Source organism: Fusarium oxysporum, chromosome I, assembly GCF_013085055.1.
Source record: "Fusarium oxysporum Fo47 chromosome I, complete sequence".
Lineage (NCBI taxonomy): Eukaryota > Fungi > Ascomycota > Sordariomycetes > Hypocreales > Nectriaceae > Fusarium > Fusarium oxysporum.
The window spans coordinates 27039-43810 of NC_072840.1; the positions used below are offsets into that span (position 1 = coordinate 27039).

Consider the following 16772-nt stretch of genomic DNA (forward strand, 5'->3'; position numbering starts at 1 on the left):
TGCGCAGGCCCGGGCCGTTTACGGACCCTTAATTCCAAGGCCCCAGTGGTGTTGGTTCTGACAGTGGGATGTTTTTTTGTCATGGGATATGTCTGATGGTAATCTGTGTTGGTTCTGTAAATTACTTCGCCTTGGCATCCTTATCCAGCCTAGGAATTCAAGGTCCAGGGTCCAAAAGTCCTCAGACCATTCCCTTTTGATCCCTGTCTTCTCCACAAGGATCCTCAGCTAAACAGTACATCGCCAAGGGTTTCGGTTAGCTCCGCCGAAATCCGAAGGCCAAGACCCAAAAAAAACTCCATTCATTCATCGTATGTAAGGCGAGAATTCAGTAAAGAAATCGTCGACTGGGTTCTTTTGTAGAATCGCTCGGTTACTTCGCGGAATTTCATTGGACGTCGTGGAATTATGTGACGGGAGATTACCGCGGAATAGATAGTCCAAGTTCAGGCGCTAAGATTGTATTGTATAGGTAGTTTAGGTATACCCTTCTTTGATTCTCACAAGTCTCTGTCATTACTCTCCAAGGTCATTCTTTACACTTGGATATCATTAAATCTAGTCACTCTTTGGTGATTATCAGCACAAGATGTGGTTACAATTCTTTTTGTTGCTGTTTTACATACCCTTTCCGGTCCTCGCCGCGGGCCATCATCACTCTCATTTACACTCCCAACATTCTCATCATCTTGGTCATAAACGCGCTTCCAACAGTTCTTCTCATGATCTGGATGCTGCGCGTAAGCTCTTAGCCGCTGGTCAAGCTGCCATGGCTCATGCAAACAGCGCTATTGTTCAGAACCCTCGTCCAAACCGTTTGGAAGTGCTAAACTCTACCGAGCTTAGAAAGGCTCAAAAAGCTCCTCCTCCACTTGATTATCGCAACGTCACTGCAAAGACACTCCAGGCCAGAGGTTCAGAAAATGGAACCTCCAAAGACTTTCGTTATTCTGTTCCTGATGAGCTTATCCAGGCTGCACGTCTTCTTTCAGAGAACTGGAAGCCATCATCTAAAGACTTGGATGGTGGCTACGCTGCTGATGTTCAACACTTGAAGGACACCTTCTTGTATAAGAACAATGACACCAACATGATGCCTCCCATGCTTCAGTATGGTTCGGGCTTGATCGAACCTATCCATGAGCCGCCGTCTGCTTTTCGCTACAGTGAAAATGAGACCGATGTCACTGAGAACGTCGATGCCAAGGACAAGGAACTTCACAAGCGAGCCAGTTCTGACTGGTGGATGGCGACTATCTCCCAGCGAGGCTCTAGTCCGTTTGCGCCAGCTGGATACCAAGTTTGGCGAGATGTCAAAGAGTTCGGTGCCAAAGGTGACGGTGTTGCTGATGATACTGATGCCATCAACAAGGCTATCTCAAGCGGTGGCCGATGTGGTAGAGGTAAATATACTAGAAGCACAATCTACCCAGCAACTATATACTTCCCTCCAGGAACATACAAAGTCAGCTCGTCCATCATCCAGTATTACAATACCGAGATAATCAGCAACCCACTTGACCTTCCCACCATTATTGCAGCGCCCAGTTTTGTTAGTCTTGGTGTTATTACTTCCAATGTTTATACAGGAGAGACTTCAGAATGGTATCTCAACCAGAACAACTTTCTTCGAAGTGTCCGCAACTTCATCATTGATGTCCGTCCAACTCCTGCTGATGCCCAAGCTTGCGGAATCCACTGGCAGGTTGCTCAGGGTACTTCACTTGAGAACATCCACTTCTATATGACGAAGTTCAAGGATGATCCCAAGACAACGCAGCAGGTATGTAGACCCACCCGACTGTAGCCATTATAAGTCACTGACAAGGATCTCAGGGTATCTACATGGAGAACGGAAGTGGCGGCTTTCTTTCCGACCTTTGGTTCGTCGGTGGAAAGTTCGGAGCATACATGGGCAACCAGCAGTTCACAGCTAGTGGCCTTTACTTCGAAGAGGCTGAGACGGCCATCCAGATCCACTGGGACTGGGGATGGACTATGCAGAACATTGTTATTAATAACTGCAAGACTGGTCTCACCATCGTCGGCGGCGCAGGAGGTCCAATGAGTACCGGCCAAGGAATCGGCTCTCTTCATTTGACCGACCTACGCTTCCATTATGTCCAGGTTGCTGTCTCAACCTCGGTGATGGCTGACAACTCAACCGCCTTGCTGCTGAGCAACTCTGGTTTCTACAACGTGGATACCATTGTTGAAGACACCTCCAAGAAGCAAGTCCTTCTAAAAGGCGGTAAAGGAACTGTCAACGTTGATACTTGGGGTTTTGGGAGAGTCACCAGCGCCAACGGTACCACTGCCTTCCACAATGGCGCCAACCTTGACAGCCCTGTCAGAAACGAGTCTCTTGTTACTGGTGGACGCAAGCAATTTTTTACCAGACGCCGTCCTAAGTATGATGACTTGGGCTTCAGTCAGATTCTCGACGCCAAGGCGTATGGGGCCCAGGGTGATGGCAAGACTGATGACACTGCTGTTCTGAACCATCTCTTTTCCGCTGCTGCGAACATGTCTGCGATTATATACGTTCCGTTCGGAGTGTATATTATTTCGGATACTGTTGAGATTCCAGTTGGAGCGCGTGTTATTGGTCAAGCTTGGCCTCAGATCATGGCGACGGGGTCAAAGTTTGCAGATGCTCTCAAGCCTCGCGTTGCAGTTCGTGTCGGTCTGTCCGGCCAAGTTGGTGTCGTGGAGATCCAGAACATGATAATGACTGTCAAGGGAGCTACGGCTGGTGCCATCATGATGGAGTGGAATGTCCATAAGTCCGGCCAAGGCTCTGCAGGCCTATGGGGTACGTCTAGTCATACCGATATTTCAAACAAATTGGCTAACATCTCTTTGCAGATACCCATTTCAGAGTCGGCGGTGCAGCTGGCACTGACCTCACTGTCAAAGATTGCCCCAAGTTGTCTGGTAAAGTCAGCCCGAATTGTGTCGCCGCATCTCTTATGCTTCACTTGACCCCCGACTCTTCTGGTTACTTCGAGAACGTCTAGATGTGGACTGCCGATCACGATTTCGACACTGCCGATCAGACTCAGGTCGACATCTATGTTGGCAGAGGTATGCTGATCGAGAGCAAGGGTCCAACCTGGCTCTAGGGTACATCAGTCGAACACTGTGTCCTGTACCAGTACCAGCTCTCTGGTGCGCAGAACGTCGTCATGGGCCTCATTCAGACTGAAACCCCCTACTTCCAGTCTTTCCCAGAAGCACCGGCGCCTTTCACACCAGGTGCTTTCCCCAACGACCCCAGTTTTCACAACTGCACTAAGACCTCCAAGTCTTGTGCTATGGCTTGGGCCTTGCGCATCATCGATTCTTCAGCTGTGCATGTTCTTAGTGCTAGTCTTTACTCGTTCTTCAACCGTTACGATCAGACTTGTCTCAAGTCCGGTCGTCATGACTGCCAGGACAAGCTATTCTACGCCGAACAGAGTTACGATGTCTGGGTCCAGAACCTCGTCACTCTCGGCAGTATCGAGATGGTCAGTCCCTTGAACGGAGTTCCCACCCTTGGTAAGCCAAACAGAAACGGATTCGCTTCTTCGATTCTGGCCTGGCTTGGAGGTTCCAAGAATATCACCGGCCAGCGTACCTTTGAAGGCTACAGGATCCATACTGAGAAGACGCTTGACATTAACCGTTTCCCCGAGGCCTATCAGAATGCTCTTACATCTCTTATACGTTATGACAATTATACAGAGGAGTGGACAACGGCTTCATACCACGGAGTTCTCCCTAGGGAGGTTGACGTCGAGTCTGTTTGCGACAAGGGCTGTGCACAGGCTATCTCAGATTGGCGATCAGCCGTCGATACCTACTGCGGTAATGCGACGTGGCATAATGGTGCTGGTGCCGGTGTCTTAGGGTCTTTCGTTTCACAAGGTATCAACGAGACATGTCAAACAGACAAGACTGGAAAATACTGCAATGGTAAGCAACTTGAACATCTCAATCTATCTGTTTCTATTCTAACATCTATTCAGATATCATCAACAAGTTCACCGTTGTCAACAGTATCGACAAGATACCAACCAACGAACTCTGTTCTGACTGCTACGTCGGTCGACTCAAGATGATGCAGGCTAGTCCCTTCTCGTATTACAACCGAAATTCTTTCTTCGAGAGTGCTCTGAAGCAAGCAGTCAAGCGTTGCTCGCTGTCGAATCAACCCACCGCCGCCAAAGATTCGCCTTTCCCCCCAGAGCCTTCCGAACCCGCCTTCTGTCTCTCTGAAGTCACATACACCACCAAGGCTGGCGATACCTGCGACTTTTTAGCCACCAAGTACAGCGTCTCTTCAGCAGCATTATTCATAGGTAACCCCGGTATTATCAACTGCACCAACATCGTCGAAGGAGTTAATCTCTGTCTACCGCTCCAGTGCAAGACCTTCACGCTCGAGAAGGACGACAGCTGCATGTCTGTCGCCGCAGTCACAGGACTTGATCAGGGACACATTCGCTCTTTGAACCCTTGGGTCCATCCACTTTGCAACAATCTTCAGGACGGCACCGAGACTCTCGGTCGAGTCATTTGCATTACACCGCCTGGTGGCAAGTACGAGCACGACGTGAACACCACCAACTCAGACCCGGCATATTCTGAGTATGCTAACAAGGCTGTTTCACCACCCAGTGGAGCGACTCTGGCTGATAAGACCATCAAAGACTGTGGCCGATGGTATACCGTTCAAAAGGGAGATAACTGCGCTGTATTTCTGGTCCAGTATCACATCAGTCTTCCCCTCTTTATACAAGCCAACCCTTCAGTTTCGGAGGGTACTTATACCACCGATCTTGTCCCAGGCCGAACTTACTGTGTCGGTCCAACCAAGGAAGCTTTCGCGGCCAAGCCTCAGTCCGTTCCTCCTTTCCATCGCTTCGGATGCTTTGCCCGTAAGGCAGACACTAAAAATCGCACTGTCTTGACTCTCACCAAAGCCGAACACGTCAAGCCCATGTCAATCACAGCTTATCAATCCTTCTGTTTACAGCGGGGATGGAGGGTTTGGGGAATACAGAACGGCGACTCATGTTTCTGTGACAATCAGCTACGTATAGACAGTCAAATTGTAGATAATTCTAAGTGCAATATGCGCTGCAACGGCAACACCACGAATGTCTGCGGTGGCAAAGACGCTATTGAAGTCTTTAGCGAGGATTCTGATGATCAGCTATTGCCCGTAGAGTATAGAAGTCTCGGTTGCTACGTGTGGGAAGAAGTGCCACCGGTGCGAGGCTTGGACCAAACTAAAAATACTATCCAGTCGGACGATGACATGTCTCCGCATGCATGTGCAAGTGCTTGCACTATCCAGATGAAGGCTGACTTCTGGGCTCTCTTGGGAGGTAATTCCTGCACTTGTGGTATAGAAATAGCTCCAGGGGCTAAAAAGGCCAGTATGGATGAATGCAATACGCCATGCACTAATGGGCTTGGAGAGAATTGTGGTGGAACATAGAAAGCTGAGGTTTTCACAAACAAGAAGAAGTATGTAAATTAAAGTAGAAAGCAGATAGGTATAGTTAGTTTCTTTTAAATTGTATATAAATTGTATTTTTTAGGGAAAGATACTTCCTACTTGAAAGAAAAAAAGAGTCGTGATTTGGCATCGACATGGCTGATGCGCATGGCCAAAGGGCATTAATCAGCAAACGCCGCGCTTCTTTGGACTTTGCGCGAATAAGAAGCATACTGAATGACAATCCGTGGCATGCTGGGGAAATAGATGCACTTAAGGCACTATTAAACGGTCATTTGACCGAGGGAATGCTCAAGGCTACAGATTGGTTATTCATGAGCAACCCAAACGACACAACCTCTCTATTTAATAAATCACAGTTCGAGGTAGTAAAGTAGGCTGGCCAAAGGAGCTTACAGTCACATCAACTAGTTGGCTTTTCATAACACCATAATTATTACCAATAAGTATTCAAGTCCCTAGGATCAAAGTAAACACCTTCTATCATCAACTACCTTCGACAGTGAACTTATGTAGTACAGCTAGGACACTGGAAGCAAGAGTTATCATTCCGTATCAGGACTTTTATGGTTCTTGTAGCATCCTCCCTTATGGAACCCAGCATTTCCGGTCGCGGCAAAGTTGGGAGACCACTGGGGGATGCGATTATCTGATTGCTATGTATGGGCCCTTTATTTAGCCATGGCCTTTCGGCTCAGTTTTTAGAGCCTATTGAATAAATCACAGTTGGGTATTTCTTCTCTGAGGGCCCATGATCAAGAATTGGGCTAGTGAGCTGCCGCTAATGGAACGCTGTTCACTATTTTAGTGAGCCGTTCTGGCTATAACTTAATTAAAAGTCTAGAATCAGCTCACTAAACTAACTATGCTATAGCCGCTGTTTCAGCGCCCATCAGGCTATAAGTTCAATTCACTATGGAAGTGCCTCCAATAAATGGCCGGTCTTCGGCTGCGAAGAGGAAAAAAGATAGTAATGATAATACGAAGGTAGGCTTTTTCTAGATGTGACAGATAGACGCCCTTAGATCCATAGGACTTCTAATAATTAAGGTTGACGTCAACTCAGCCCAAGGCTAGGGCGCTCCAGAGGAAGAGCTAAGACATGCCATTAGACAACTTCTTAACATTTATGTCCTCAGCTGACACAAGATTGATACATTAACTACAACAACTAGCAACTAACTATCTACTTGCCTTATTGTACAAGGGAACTATTATCCATTAACTAATCATTTTCCCCTTCTCGACTTTGAATACAGGGCATGAGACTTTATTTTAAAAAAAGTTTAGCGACAAGTTCATCCTATCACAAGATTGCGTTGCATTGGCTAAACAGAGCCAAATGGATTGTCATATTCTCCTACCAGGATTCTAGGCCAGGGGCGTAATTCGCGAAATAAAGAGAAATGCCAGTAAATAAATTAAATTATAAGACCTCAATCATAGTCAAAACATTTACTATAAAAACCTAATAAATACTTTTTTTATAATGGAAATAATAGAAAGCTATTATACTTTTACTAAGTGAAAGCAAAACTATCCTTACTAACTCCAACTTAACTATGGCTCGTTAGGTATGACGTTTAGGTTTCCAAGCTAGTAAACTAATCCATACTAGGTTTATATTTGCAGATAACATAGGGCGTAATACTAAGTAATACAAAGTATTACATCTCTTAATGATTAAGTAATACGGTTTAGGCTTATTAATATAAAAATGCTTTATTGATAGCTGGTAAGCTAAGTTCTATAAAAGTGCAAATAAATATATCCTATATACTACTATGTGTGGTGTGACGATGATGATATCTGCGGACGCTGTCGTCCTTGGGACGCTTCGTTCTATGGGACGACGGCGTCCTAACGCTGGTTGTCCCTGCATGGTTGCGTCGTGATTGGTATCTGAAAGGAGTGAAATTGTGGGGTATACGTGACGTAACCGCTGGGGTTGTAACATTAGGGAAGAAACAAATTAATTAATTACATAAAGGTTAATAAAATAATATTAATAAATAGGACATATACTAATTTATTTTATATTTATATAACTTAATATTTTAGAATATAATTAAAATAAAGTTTTTTAATCTATTAAAATTAACTTTTTAATTATAAGCTAATTTAATATAAGTTATATTATTTATAAAAATCTTAAAGGCTATTATATTTTACTAATAAAGAACTATAAGGCTTATATTCTATATTTAATATACCTATAGAGATTATAATATTAAACTATTAATAAAAGAAATTTAAAATATAATTTTATAATATTTTAATTTACCCTTAAAAGTAAACCTTAATTACTATTTTTAAGTTTTTTAAAGTCTATAAAGTTATAAGGTTTAAGTATCTTTTTATATTATAATAAACTTATATTTTCTATTATTTAAGTTATTTATAAATAATTCTTTTTTGAAATAATAATTAACTTATTATTTATTAAATTTTATTATATTAAATTTTATTATATTAACTTATATTATAAATATTATTTCTACTCTTAAGTATATTATAAGCCCTTTTAGGTTTTTTCTATTATAAAATATATTTACTTTAATAATTATTATAAACTACTGTACTTAAATTTTTATATATATTAATACTAATAGAATAATTTTAAGCTTAACTTAACTAATAAGCTAGATTTATAAGGCAGATATATAATATAAAGTTTAATAATTAGAATACTACTTTTATATTTAGTTATATAATTCTTAATTAATAAACACTTTTAATTATATCTTTTTAAAGCATAAAAGTCAGGCATATATAAGGCTAATTATAAATTAAGTAATATGAGACTACTATACTATAAAGCCTGATTCAGTCTATTAGCCATGTTTAACTTTCCACGGTGGAATACTTATTTTTCTCCTATAATATTCAGTTAAGGCCCAACTTGTCCTTGCAGTTTACTGTAGCTAGTGTTGGTGATACACAATGGAAGCTTCCAAATGTACTACGTCTAGTTATGAAAGCACACCAGATCCACAAAACCCCAACAGATCGGTGTTGAAACCCATAAACCTGTTCCGTGGCTGGCCGGTATCATCTCTACTCCCAACTGCTGCATTAAAAAAGGCCTCAGCGGCTGTCCTCTCCGATCCCAGTGTTTTAGTGTCAGCGCTTCAATATGGTCCTGAATCCATATCGTTATGAATCACGTGATCGGTCACGCGCTTCATGTGCGGAGCTGTAGCCTTGAAAACTCGTATGCATTCTACTAGTTGTTGCTCTTGACCACTTCCACTAAAGAACATCGACGAGCAGCCATGGTAAAAACTGTTCCATGATCATGGGTTCGGAGTGAAGCTAATTGTAATCGAAAAGAGTATCCTTTAATGCTTAGACCTCTTACATAACCACTAGCCAGCTGTGGCGCCTAAGTTAAGCCACATATTACAGCTATTACATTTATAATATTAGAGTTTGCTGCTCCAGTGCCTTAATAACTAATACGAGGTCTTATGCATTATTATACCTAGTAAGACTACCCTATTAGGAGTAGTTTCTTATTTAAGGTTCTATTATCTTACTTCTCTTAATTATATATCAAAGCGTCTTTAGTGCTTATCTCTGCTATCTTATTCTCTATAAAATAAAGTTTTAATATTATTACTACTGCTTGAATAACTTTGTATTACTAAGCGGCGGTTAGCCTAGATGCAGACTAGTACCCAGGATGATCCTGAAGCGGGCCACTGAGTCTAAGCATATGTCCTTAATTATGGTAAGTATATTAGACAGTGTTAGATAAAACGTTAATACTTTGAAGATAAAAGTAATATCTCCCTGTGGCACTGGCTGATTAACCTATGTTCCAGCTGGCTTTATCTTGGGATAAGGTTCAGCTCTCAACGCCTTGCATTCCACGTCCAAGTTTGGCCACAGCACTTAATGTTGCATAAGATCACAGAGCCGAAAAGGGAAGTCGCCGTGACACAAGCCGTTAAATCTAGGGGATGGTGCCTGACGTAGTTTATGGCCATGCATCTAAAGTGACTGACCATGACGCCCAGATGATGCCGGTCCTCCGGTGGTTGGGCCCGAAATTCAACAGGTATGGCAAGCCGGAGGAACGTGCTAAACTGAAACATTTCGGGTTTACGTGCCGTCCACGACATAGATAACAGACTACCTGGTCAAGGGCACATCCTGTTAACGGTTCACAAACCTTCGCACGGACATCTGTTCTCGGATCTGTATCTAAGCGCAGATTCTGTTCCTACGTAGCCTAAGACTGGGGCAATCTTGCGATCCCGATTATAGCGACCAACAACCCATCTTAACCCCACAAGCTCATTGGCCCACAAGTCATTCAGCAACTCCTCTGATAGGTCCGATAACGCTGTTAATTTCACGACTAGCTGTCTTGGTGCGCTAACATCTCTCTTACCTACGGCATCGCCTTATGTACCATGTGCCTCGCCATAGAGCCCCAACGCCAGCTGTCTTCTGACTTGCAACGCCATGTTCATGTGGACTTCAACTTGAAAGACTTTTATTACATACCATCCATAGCTTGGCTTGGCTTGAGCTCGGTCTGTGCTCGACCTGATCCTTTGTCGAAAAGGTTGTTGGAATCGCGGGTCTTCGGAATATAAAATGTCTTTCCCTATATCAGAGCGGCCCCCTCGTGGTCGAGAATCACTAACAGAGGCTTGAATCGCTTAAGAGCTCTACAAACCGTGGTTCTTCTCAGGCACTAAGAATTGATTCAACCAGGCTGTTTTGAGGGCACTTAGTCGCCGGTTACTCGTTCAACATGGGGAGCACCAGTAGCCTTCATCCTTTCCATCTCGGAGGACTTGGTGGCCAACTAAGCCAACATCAGACCAATGGGTACCTTTCACTCTAGAGCTATATTAGGCGATGGACTAACTGAATTATAGTCTGTCTCTCCTTGGTACTTTTGATTCACCAGTACTGCCATCATTCCTCACGGACAACCCTACTCCAAATGGATACCCTTGGAGCACCCTGAATCCCTCTACTAACTACTATAATGATTATCCAAACACTGGTGTCATTAGGAGATATGATTTTAGTATCAGCCGTGGCACAATCGCGCCAGATGGTTATGAACTCGGGGTTATTCTTGTCAACGGACAATTCCCCGGTCCTACTATCGAGGCCAACTGGGGTGATACCATTCAGGTCACCGTCAGTAATGATATTGAAAATGAAGGCCTTGCTATTCACTGGCATGGGTTCCAGCAAAAGACTACACCTTGGGAGGATGGTGTCCCTGGTATAACCCAATGCCCTATCCCGCCCGGAAAAAAGTTCACCTACCAATTTGTAGCTGAATTATATGGCACTACTTGGTATCACTCTCACTACTCTGCTCAATACTCTGCTGGTCTCTTCGGTCCAATTGTCATTTATGGTCCTCGCGAGAAAAAGAATTACGACATCGATATTGGCCCTATATTACTAAACGATTGGTATCACCAAGAGTATTTTGATCTTGTGGAAGCAGTTATGAAGCCTGGTAGCCCCGGATTTGTCTTCTCCGATAGCAATCTCATTAACGGCAAGATGAACTTTAATTGCTCGAGTGTGTCTCCAGGAGACAATACTCCCTGTACCAGTAATGCTGGTGTCTCTAAGTTCCATTTTAAGCGTGGCAAGACCTATCGGCTGCGCCTTATTAATGCTGGCGCAGAAGGACTTCAGCGATTTTCAATCGACGGCCATTCAATGACGGTTATTGCCAACGACTTTGTCCCAGTGGAGCCCTATGAGACCAAAGTCGTTACTCTCGGCATCGGCCAGCGATCGGATATTCTCGTTAAAGCAAAGGGCGACCTCGACTCTTATTGGATGCGCAGCAATATCTCCAGCAAGTGCAGTCTTTCGCGTGCACCAGATGCCCTTGCTGCGATATACTACGACCATGCCGACCAGAATAAGGAGCCTGAGTCTGAGCCTTGGGATATCCCTGACCCGGGGACGTGTGCCAACGACGATTTATCGTTGACAAAACCGATAATGAAACTATCACTACCGTACGCAGATCTAACTATGGACTTGGAAGTTAACTCGTTCAAGAACGAGAGCGATGTGACATTATGGTCATTAGGCAACGTCAGCTTCAGGGCTAACTACAACAGCCCGACGCTGCTACTAAGCAAGTTAGGAAACCACTCATTCGAAGAGCAATGGAATGTGAGAAATACGGGCAAGGCAAAGAGCGTCAGGATTAATGTCATCAACAACACACCAGTAGCGTATGGCTCTCATGCATCTTTATTATGGATCAGATGTATTGATATAGATCTTTAGACACCCCATGCATCTCCACGGCTTCAACATGTACGTCCTCCACGAAGGACCAGGCACCTGGGACGGTACCATCATCAACAGGAACAACCCCGAACGGCGCGATGTCGTTATGATCCGCGGTAACGGGCACCTCGTAGTTCAATTTGACGCAGCCAAGAATCCAGGTCAGTGCCACAATAGTTTTGCGATGACTGCTCACAAATTCACAGGTGTATGGCCGTTCCACTGCCACATCGCGTGGCACGTTTCTGCCGGGCTCCTGACCCAGTTTCTTACGAATCCGGATAAGGTTGAGCGCCTACGTATTCCCAACATTGTGGCTGAGACATGCCGTCAATGGGGACGTTGGACATCGACGAATATTCCGGCGCAGATCGATAGTGGATTATGAATGGTTGTCTGTTCTGTGGGGTGGCGGTACAATGAAGTTTGGTGATAGTACTAGCTTGATGTCCGGTATGGCTTTAGGAGAAATCAAAATGCTGTCCTGTATGTGAGCTTGAAATGATCTCACTCACACTTTGCGGTATAACTGTAGTTAGGTTGTGATTTTATTAAACGTGCTTGCAGTATCTACAGATCCCAAAGTAGGCCTCGGGATCATCCCGCCACTGGTCGGCTAGCCTGATACCATTCTTGCCAACTAGGTCCCAGAATGGGGCGAAGCTGACGTCGAAGCCGGTGGCGCACACGATGATGTCAAACTCCTCGGTGCCGTTCATCGTCTTGATTCCAGTCTCAGTGGCAGTCTCGATGGCAGCGAACTCGATGGCCACGTTTGGCTCCTGGAGGGCTTCGAGATAGCCCTCGCCGGGAGTGAGTCGGCGGCAGCCCACCTTCCACTCGGGAATCAACTTGGCGCATAGTCCGGCGTCGTAGTTGAGTCTCTTTTCCATCTCCTTCTTGAACGCCGCTTCTGCCCTCAGCTGCTCAGGGGTATCGACGAGAAGCGCGAGGAAGGACTTGTTGATATGGTGCTTGATGAGACTCTGTAGCTCAAGCAGCTTTTTCGGATTCTCTCTGAATTCCTTCTTTTCCTCCTCGGTATAGTTAAAATTCTTTGCATCCGGGATGAGCTGCGACGCGTAGTTTTCCGAGATCCAAGTTGGCGTTCTGATGTAGTTGACTATCTTTGCTGCTTTTGGTTGCATCTGGGGCAAGATCTGGATGGCTGAGGAGCCGTTTCCGATAATGGCGACTCGCTTACCAGTCCAGTCAACAGAGGCATCCCATGCCGCGCTGTGTATCTTTTTGCCTCTGAAAGTGTCCAGGCTGCCAAAATCAGGCCAGCTCCATTTGTGGAGGATGCCGGAGCCATTGATCAACACATCAGCCTCATCCTGGATAGTGTTACCATTCTGGTTGATCTCAAGCTTCCACTTCCTATCGGTGTCATCCCAGATGGTTGAAGTAACCCGGCTATTGAACTGGACTCGCTCGTCTAAATGATATTTTTCCGTTGTCTTTTTCATATACTCCCAAACCTCTGGACCTGAAGCAAAGAAGGAACTCCAGTTCGGATTGGGTTCGAAGGAGAAGGTGTAGATATGAGCCGGAATCTGGCCGATGTGTTACTCCAGATCGATTGAATTCAGCTCTGGCGGGTTGGCACTTACATCACAGGCCACGCCCGGGTATCGCTTTACGAGCCAGGTGCCACCAACGTCGTTGTTCTTTTCATAAATAACAAGGTCAACAAAGTCGTCTACTTTCATCTGGTACTTCCACTTGTAGGCCATCATCAACCCGGCGTACCCAGCCCCGACGCAAACAACACGGAGCTTGCGTTTTTTGAAAACTGGCTGCTCCAAGATCGGTACCCAGTTGGGAGACTGTTGGGTGGCAGATCCATTATGCGCGCCGCTAGCCTCAGCTTCAGCAGCCCGGCGGAGTGGGAGTGTTGCAGTCATCGTCTCGGCGGTTGTTGTGGTTCTGAATCAGGGGTATCGAGCACAGTAATGGAGTTGTCAACTCAGGAGATTGTTGAAAATAAACCTCGAAAGAATCGCATTCTAGATATATACTCTATCCTTGAGCTAGATAGAGCCAAGATGTGTGCGTCAAGCATTGTGTAAACAGTCGCGATCCCGGCCTGACAAATCCACTAGCCTGTCACACCGCAGGACAGCACCAGAGCTGCTGCGCCGAGTAGTTACCAAATCTTAGCCGTTTTCTCAGGATATCGGATGTGTCAACTCATCCAAGGAACCAAGACTTGCCAGATGCCACTGGAATTGTGATGCACGCGAGCGAGATGGCCTCAAAGCGTTCGACCGGTGATGGTTTCCTGGGACGGAGAATCGGCCCTGAAACTGATGCGAATATCCGTAGCATCGGCAGCGTCCGACCCTCAGGGCCTGCGCGTGCTTCCCGAATCTGACACAGGGCTGCCGACTGGTCGGAAACGGTGTACTAACCTAGATTCTCTGAAGCATGCGACTCACCTACAGAATTGCTAGGCTTTATGACGCGTGAATGCACAAGGGCGTCCCAAAGAGCAGCCAGACAGTGCCGAATACAGCCGCGGTGGGCCAGCTGACCATTCCGAAGGAGATCTTGCATCGGGAGGGGATGGGGCTATGCCCGAGTGGGTAAGGACCCCAACGCGCTTAGCCACCGCCAACTGTCCCCTCGCCATTACGGCTTGGGCCCTGGCTAGCCGTCGTTGGTGCCCTGTCCAGGGTATTCATATCTTCCGCATCCGATGACCCGGAAATCCCCTCGTGGAAAACAAGAAGTTGCAATAGTGGCACAACTATTGGCCGCAAGTCAAGCCACGTCTGGGGTCAAGTCTAGGGTCGAGTCAGTCTGGGTCAGAGCCAGAGTAGATGGGCTAACCCTTTTGCGTAGCGCTGCCCTTTGATCCGGGGAGAGCTTCGAAACAGGGTTCGACGCTAACTAAGTTTGCTGACACTGTTACGCTGCAGCCCCGCATAAACTAACTGGGGGTAACCTCAAACGTGGGCTATGCGTGCCATTCTCGGCCACAAGCCATTACCGAAACCCCACCCCCAGGAGACCGTTGGCGTTCCGACGTGAATGTGAGAGCTCCTCTTGAGCTTGTTTAACTCACAGCTTCGAGACACCATACATTATTATATAGAGGCCAGAGTACCGCGCAGTGAATGAGATTCTGAATTACACGTCTACGCCCACCACAACCACCATCATCACACAATCACAATCACAATCACAATCGCTTCTTGGAAAACCACTACAGGTCCTCGCCTTCTTGCTCCCATCATGGCTGCTCAACTGAAACCGCTGAAGGGAGCTGAGAACCTCAAGTCTCGATGGCAATGGTCCAGAGACCTTGGTGGCCCCGACATGCCCATCCGCCTTGAGGGTGAGATAGGCGACGTCATGGTGAGAGGCACAATCCCCGACAGCATCGATGGAACTTTCTACCGCGTTGCTGGTGACCACGTCGCCCCTGTTCCTGAGAAACACAGCCCTCTCGAAGGCCACGGTGCCGTCAGCGCCTTCCGCATCCACAAGGGCCATGTAGACTTCAAGATTAGATACGTTCAGAATGACCGTTACAAAGTCGAGAGGGCCAATAGGAAGAGCATGTTTGTGGATATTGTGGGCCATCACATGGAGAACCACCCTTGCGTGCGGGCCGTTACCGAGCAAACCTCCAACATCAACGTCATCCACTGGGGTGGGAGGCTGCTCGCCCTCAACGAGGTCGGCCAGGCCTGGACCATGGACGCCGACACGCTCGAGACTACTGGCGTTAACCCATATGGCAACCAGGTCTTCCAGTCTTCAACGTTTTCAGCTCATCCCAAGATCGACCAGAACGTCGATGAACTCGTCACTTGGGGATTCGGTTCCAAATTCGAGGAATTGGTCTCCTACTCCGTCACCCGACAGGGCGAGGTTAAGAATCTCCACCGTATAATGCGCTCTATCTCTGGGACGATCCACGACGTGGCCTTCACTGAGAACTGGCTTGTGTTCTGTCAATGGCCCACGATTCCCTCCAGAAAGGCCGGAACTTCGAGACTTATCTGGGACACCTCGCTGCCTACAGTTTTCATTGTATCACCTCGCCGTCCAGACAAGCCATTGGCCGGCTCGGGCTGGAAGCCCTACGAGCATCGAATCTACACACATAACTCAAACACTGAGATCGTGCACACTGGTGGGGCTTGGGAGGAGAATGGCAAGATTATCTTTGACGGTACCTGGCCGAACCAGCCAAAGAGCTCCTGGTTCAATTGGTGGGACCAGAAAGAACAAGCCCCCGACCAGAAAGCTGGATTTATCCGAGATAGCAGGCCTGAGAACACTGTGGTAGAATACGTCCGGTTCGAGATCGATGCCACAAAGCCAGACTGGACTGAGCTCGCCGACCCGGCCGTTCTGGTTAGTATTTCAAACGAGTTCCCCCGGATCGATGAACGCTTCTACTGCAAGCCACACGACTATGTCTTTATGAACATTGTCCATGCTGATCCCGACACGCCCCACGACCCAACACATGTCTACCGCAGCCTCAACGCTACCGCCATGCTTAACAAACGCACTGGAGAAATGAAGGTTTACTCGCCGGGACCGCACTGTCGATGCCAGGAGCCTGTCTTTATCCCGCGGTCAGATAACGCTCCGGAGGGCGATGGGCACATTATCTTCGCTGTTGACCGCTTGGATATCAATCTCACCAACATTGTCATCCTGGGCACAAAGGATTTCGAGCATCCGGTTGCTTTCATTGAGCTGCCAATGCGCATGCGCGCTCAGGTTCATGGTAACTGGGTCGACGCGAAGGAGTTGAGCGGAAAGCCGCTTGTACCTACCCCTCCCCTCAACCACATGGCTTGGCGGGAAAGACTGTGACGTTTCTTTTATCCGGGGGCTCCTTATGCACTAAAGGTTATTTTAATAATCAGTCAGAAATTATATCTCATCTCTCATGACTAGAATTCCCGAAACGCGTGAGAATTGCTGCATTGCCAGTGTC

General features: G+C 46.5%; 4 protein-coding genes across 4 annotated transcripts; 3 read left to right on the plus strand and 1 right to left on the minus strand.

The window, feature by feature from the left end:
* Positions 1 to 589: 589 nt before the first annotated feature.
* FOBCDRAFT_194011 (pectate lyase superfamily protein-domain-containing protein) lies at positions 590 to 5677 on the plus strand (the record flags this gene model as incomplete). Its single annotated transcript, XM_059608768.1, has 8 exons — positions 590 to 1403; positions 1455 to 1783; positions 1837 to 2815; positions 2869 to 2942; positions 3021 to 3087; positions 3136 to 3960; positions 4014 to 5378; positions 5595 to 5677. The coding sequence occupies 8 exons, from the start codon at positions 590 to 592 to the stop codon at positions 5675 to 5677; spliced, it is 4536 nt and encodes a 1511-aa protein (XP_059463692.1).
* Positions 5678 to 10233: 4556 nt separating this feature from the next.
* FOBCDRAFT_172506 (multicopper oxidase-domain-containing protein) lies at positions 10234 to 12366 on the plus strand. The gene is made up of 4 exons (XM_031180295.3): positions 10234 to 10357; positions 10408 to 11748; positions 11804 to 11967; positions 12013 to 12366. Exons 1-4 carry the CDS (start codon positions 10281 to 10283, stop codon positions 12192 to 12194), a joined length of 1764 nt encoding a protein of 587 aa, XP_031041063.2. The 5' UTR covers positions 10234 to 10280; the 3' UTR covers positions 12195 to 12366.
* FOBCDRAFT_266282 (uncharacterized protein) lies at positions 12358 to 13713 on the minus strand (the record flags this gene model as incomplete). Its single annotated transcript, XM_054702536.1, has 2 exons — positions 12358 to 13362; positions 13420 to 13713. 2 exons carry the CDS (start codon positions 13711 to 13713, stop codon positions 12358 to 12360), a joined length of 1299 nt encoding a protein of 432 aa, XP_054558511.1.
* A 1333-nt stretch (positions 13714 to 15046) lies between these two features.
* Positions 15047 to 16648, plus strand: FOBCDRAFT_123171 (carotenoid oxygenase; the record flags this gene model as incomplete). The annotated part of the gene is made up of 1 exon (XM_031180297.2): positions 15047 to 16648. The coding sequence occupies one exon, from the start codon at positions 15047 to 15049 to the stop codon at positions 16646 to 16648; it is 1602 nt and encodes a 533-aa protein (XP_031041065.2).
* Positions 16649 to 16772: the final 124 nt, after the last annotated feature.

What these genes read in the sequence shown, in the direction of transcription:
- FOBCDRAFT_172506 (XM_031180295.3), top strand. Translation starts at nt 10,281, where the DNA reads ATGGGGAGCACCAGTAGCCTTCATCCTTTCCATCTCGGAGGACTTGGT. An exon ending in ATCAACAACACACCAGTAGC is followed by an intron (nt 11,749 to 11,803) that starts GTATGGCTCTCA and finishes ATAGATCTTTAG; the next exon opens with ACACCCCATGCATCTCCACG. An exon ending in TGACGCAGCCAAGAATCCAG is followed by an intron (nt 11,968 to 12,012) that starts GTCAGTGCCACA and finishes ACAAATTCACAG; the next exon opens with GTGTATGGCCGTTCCACTGC.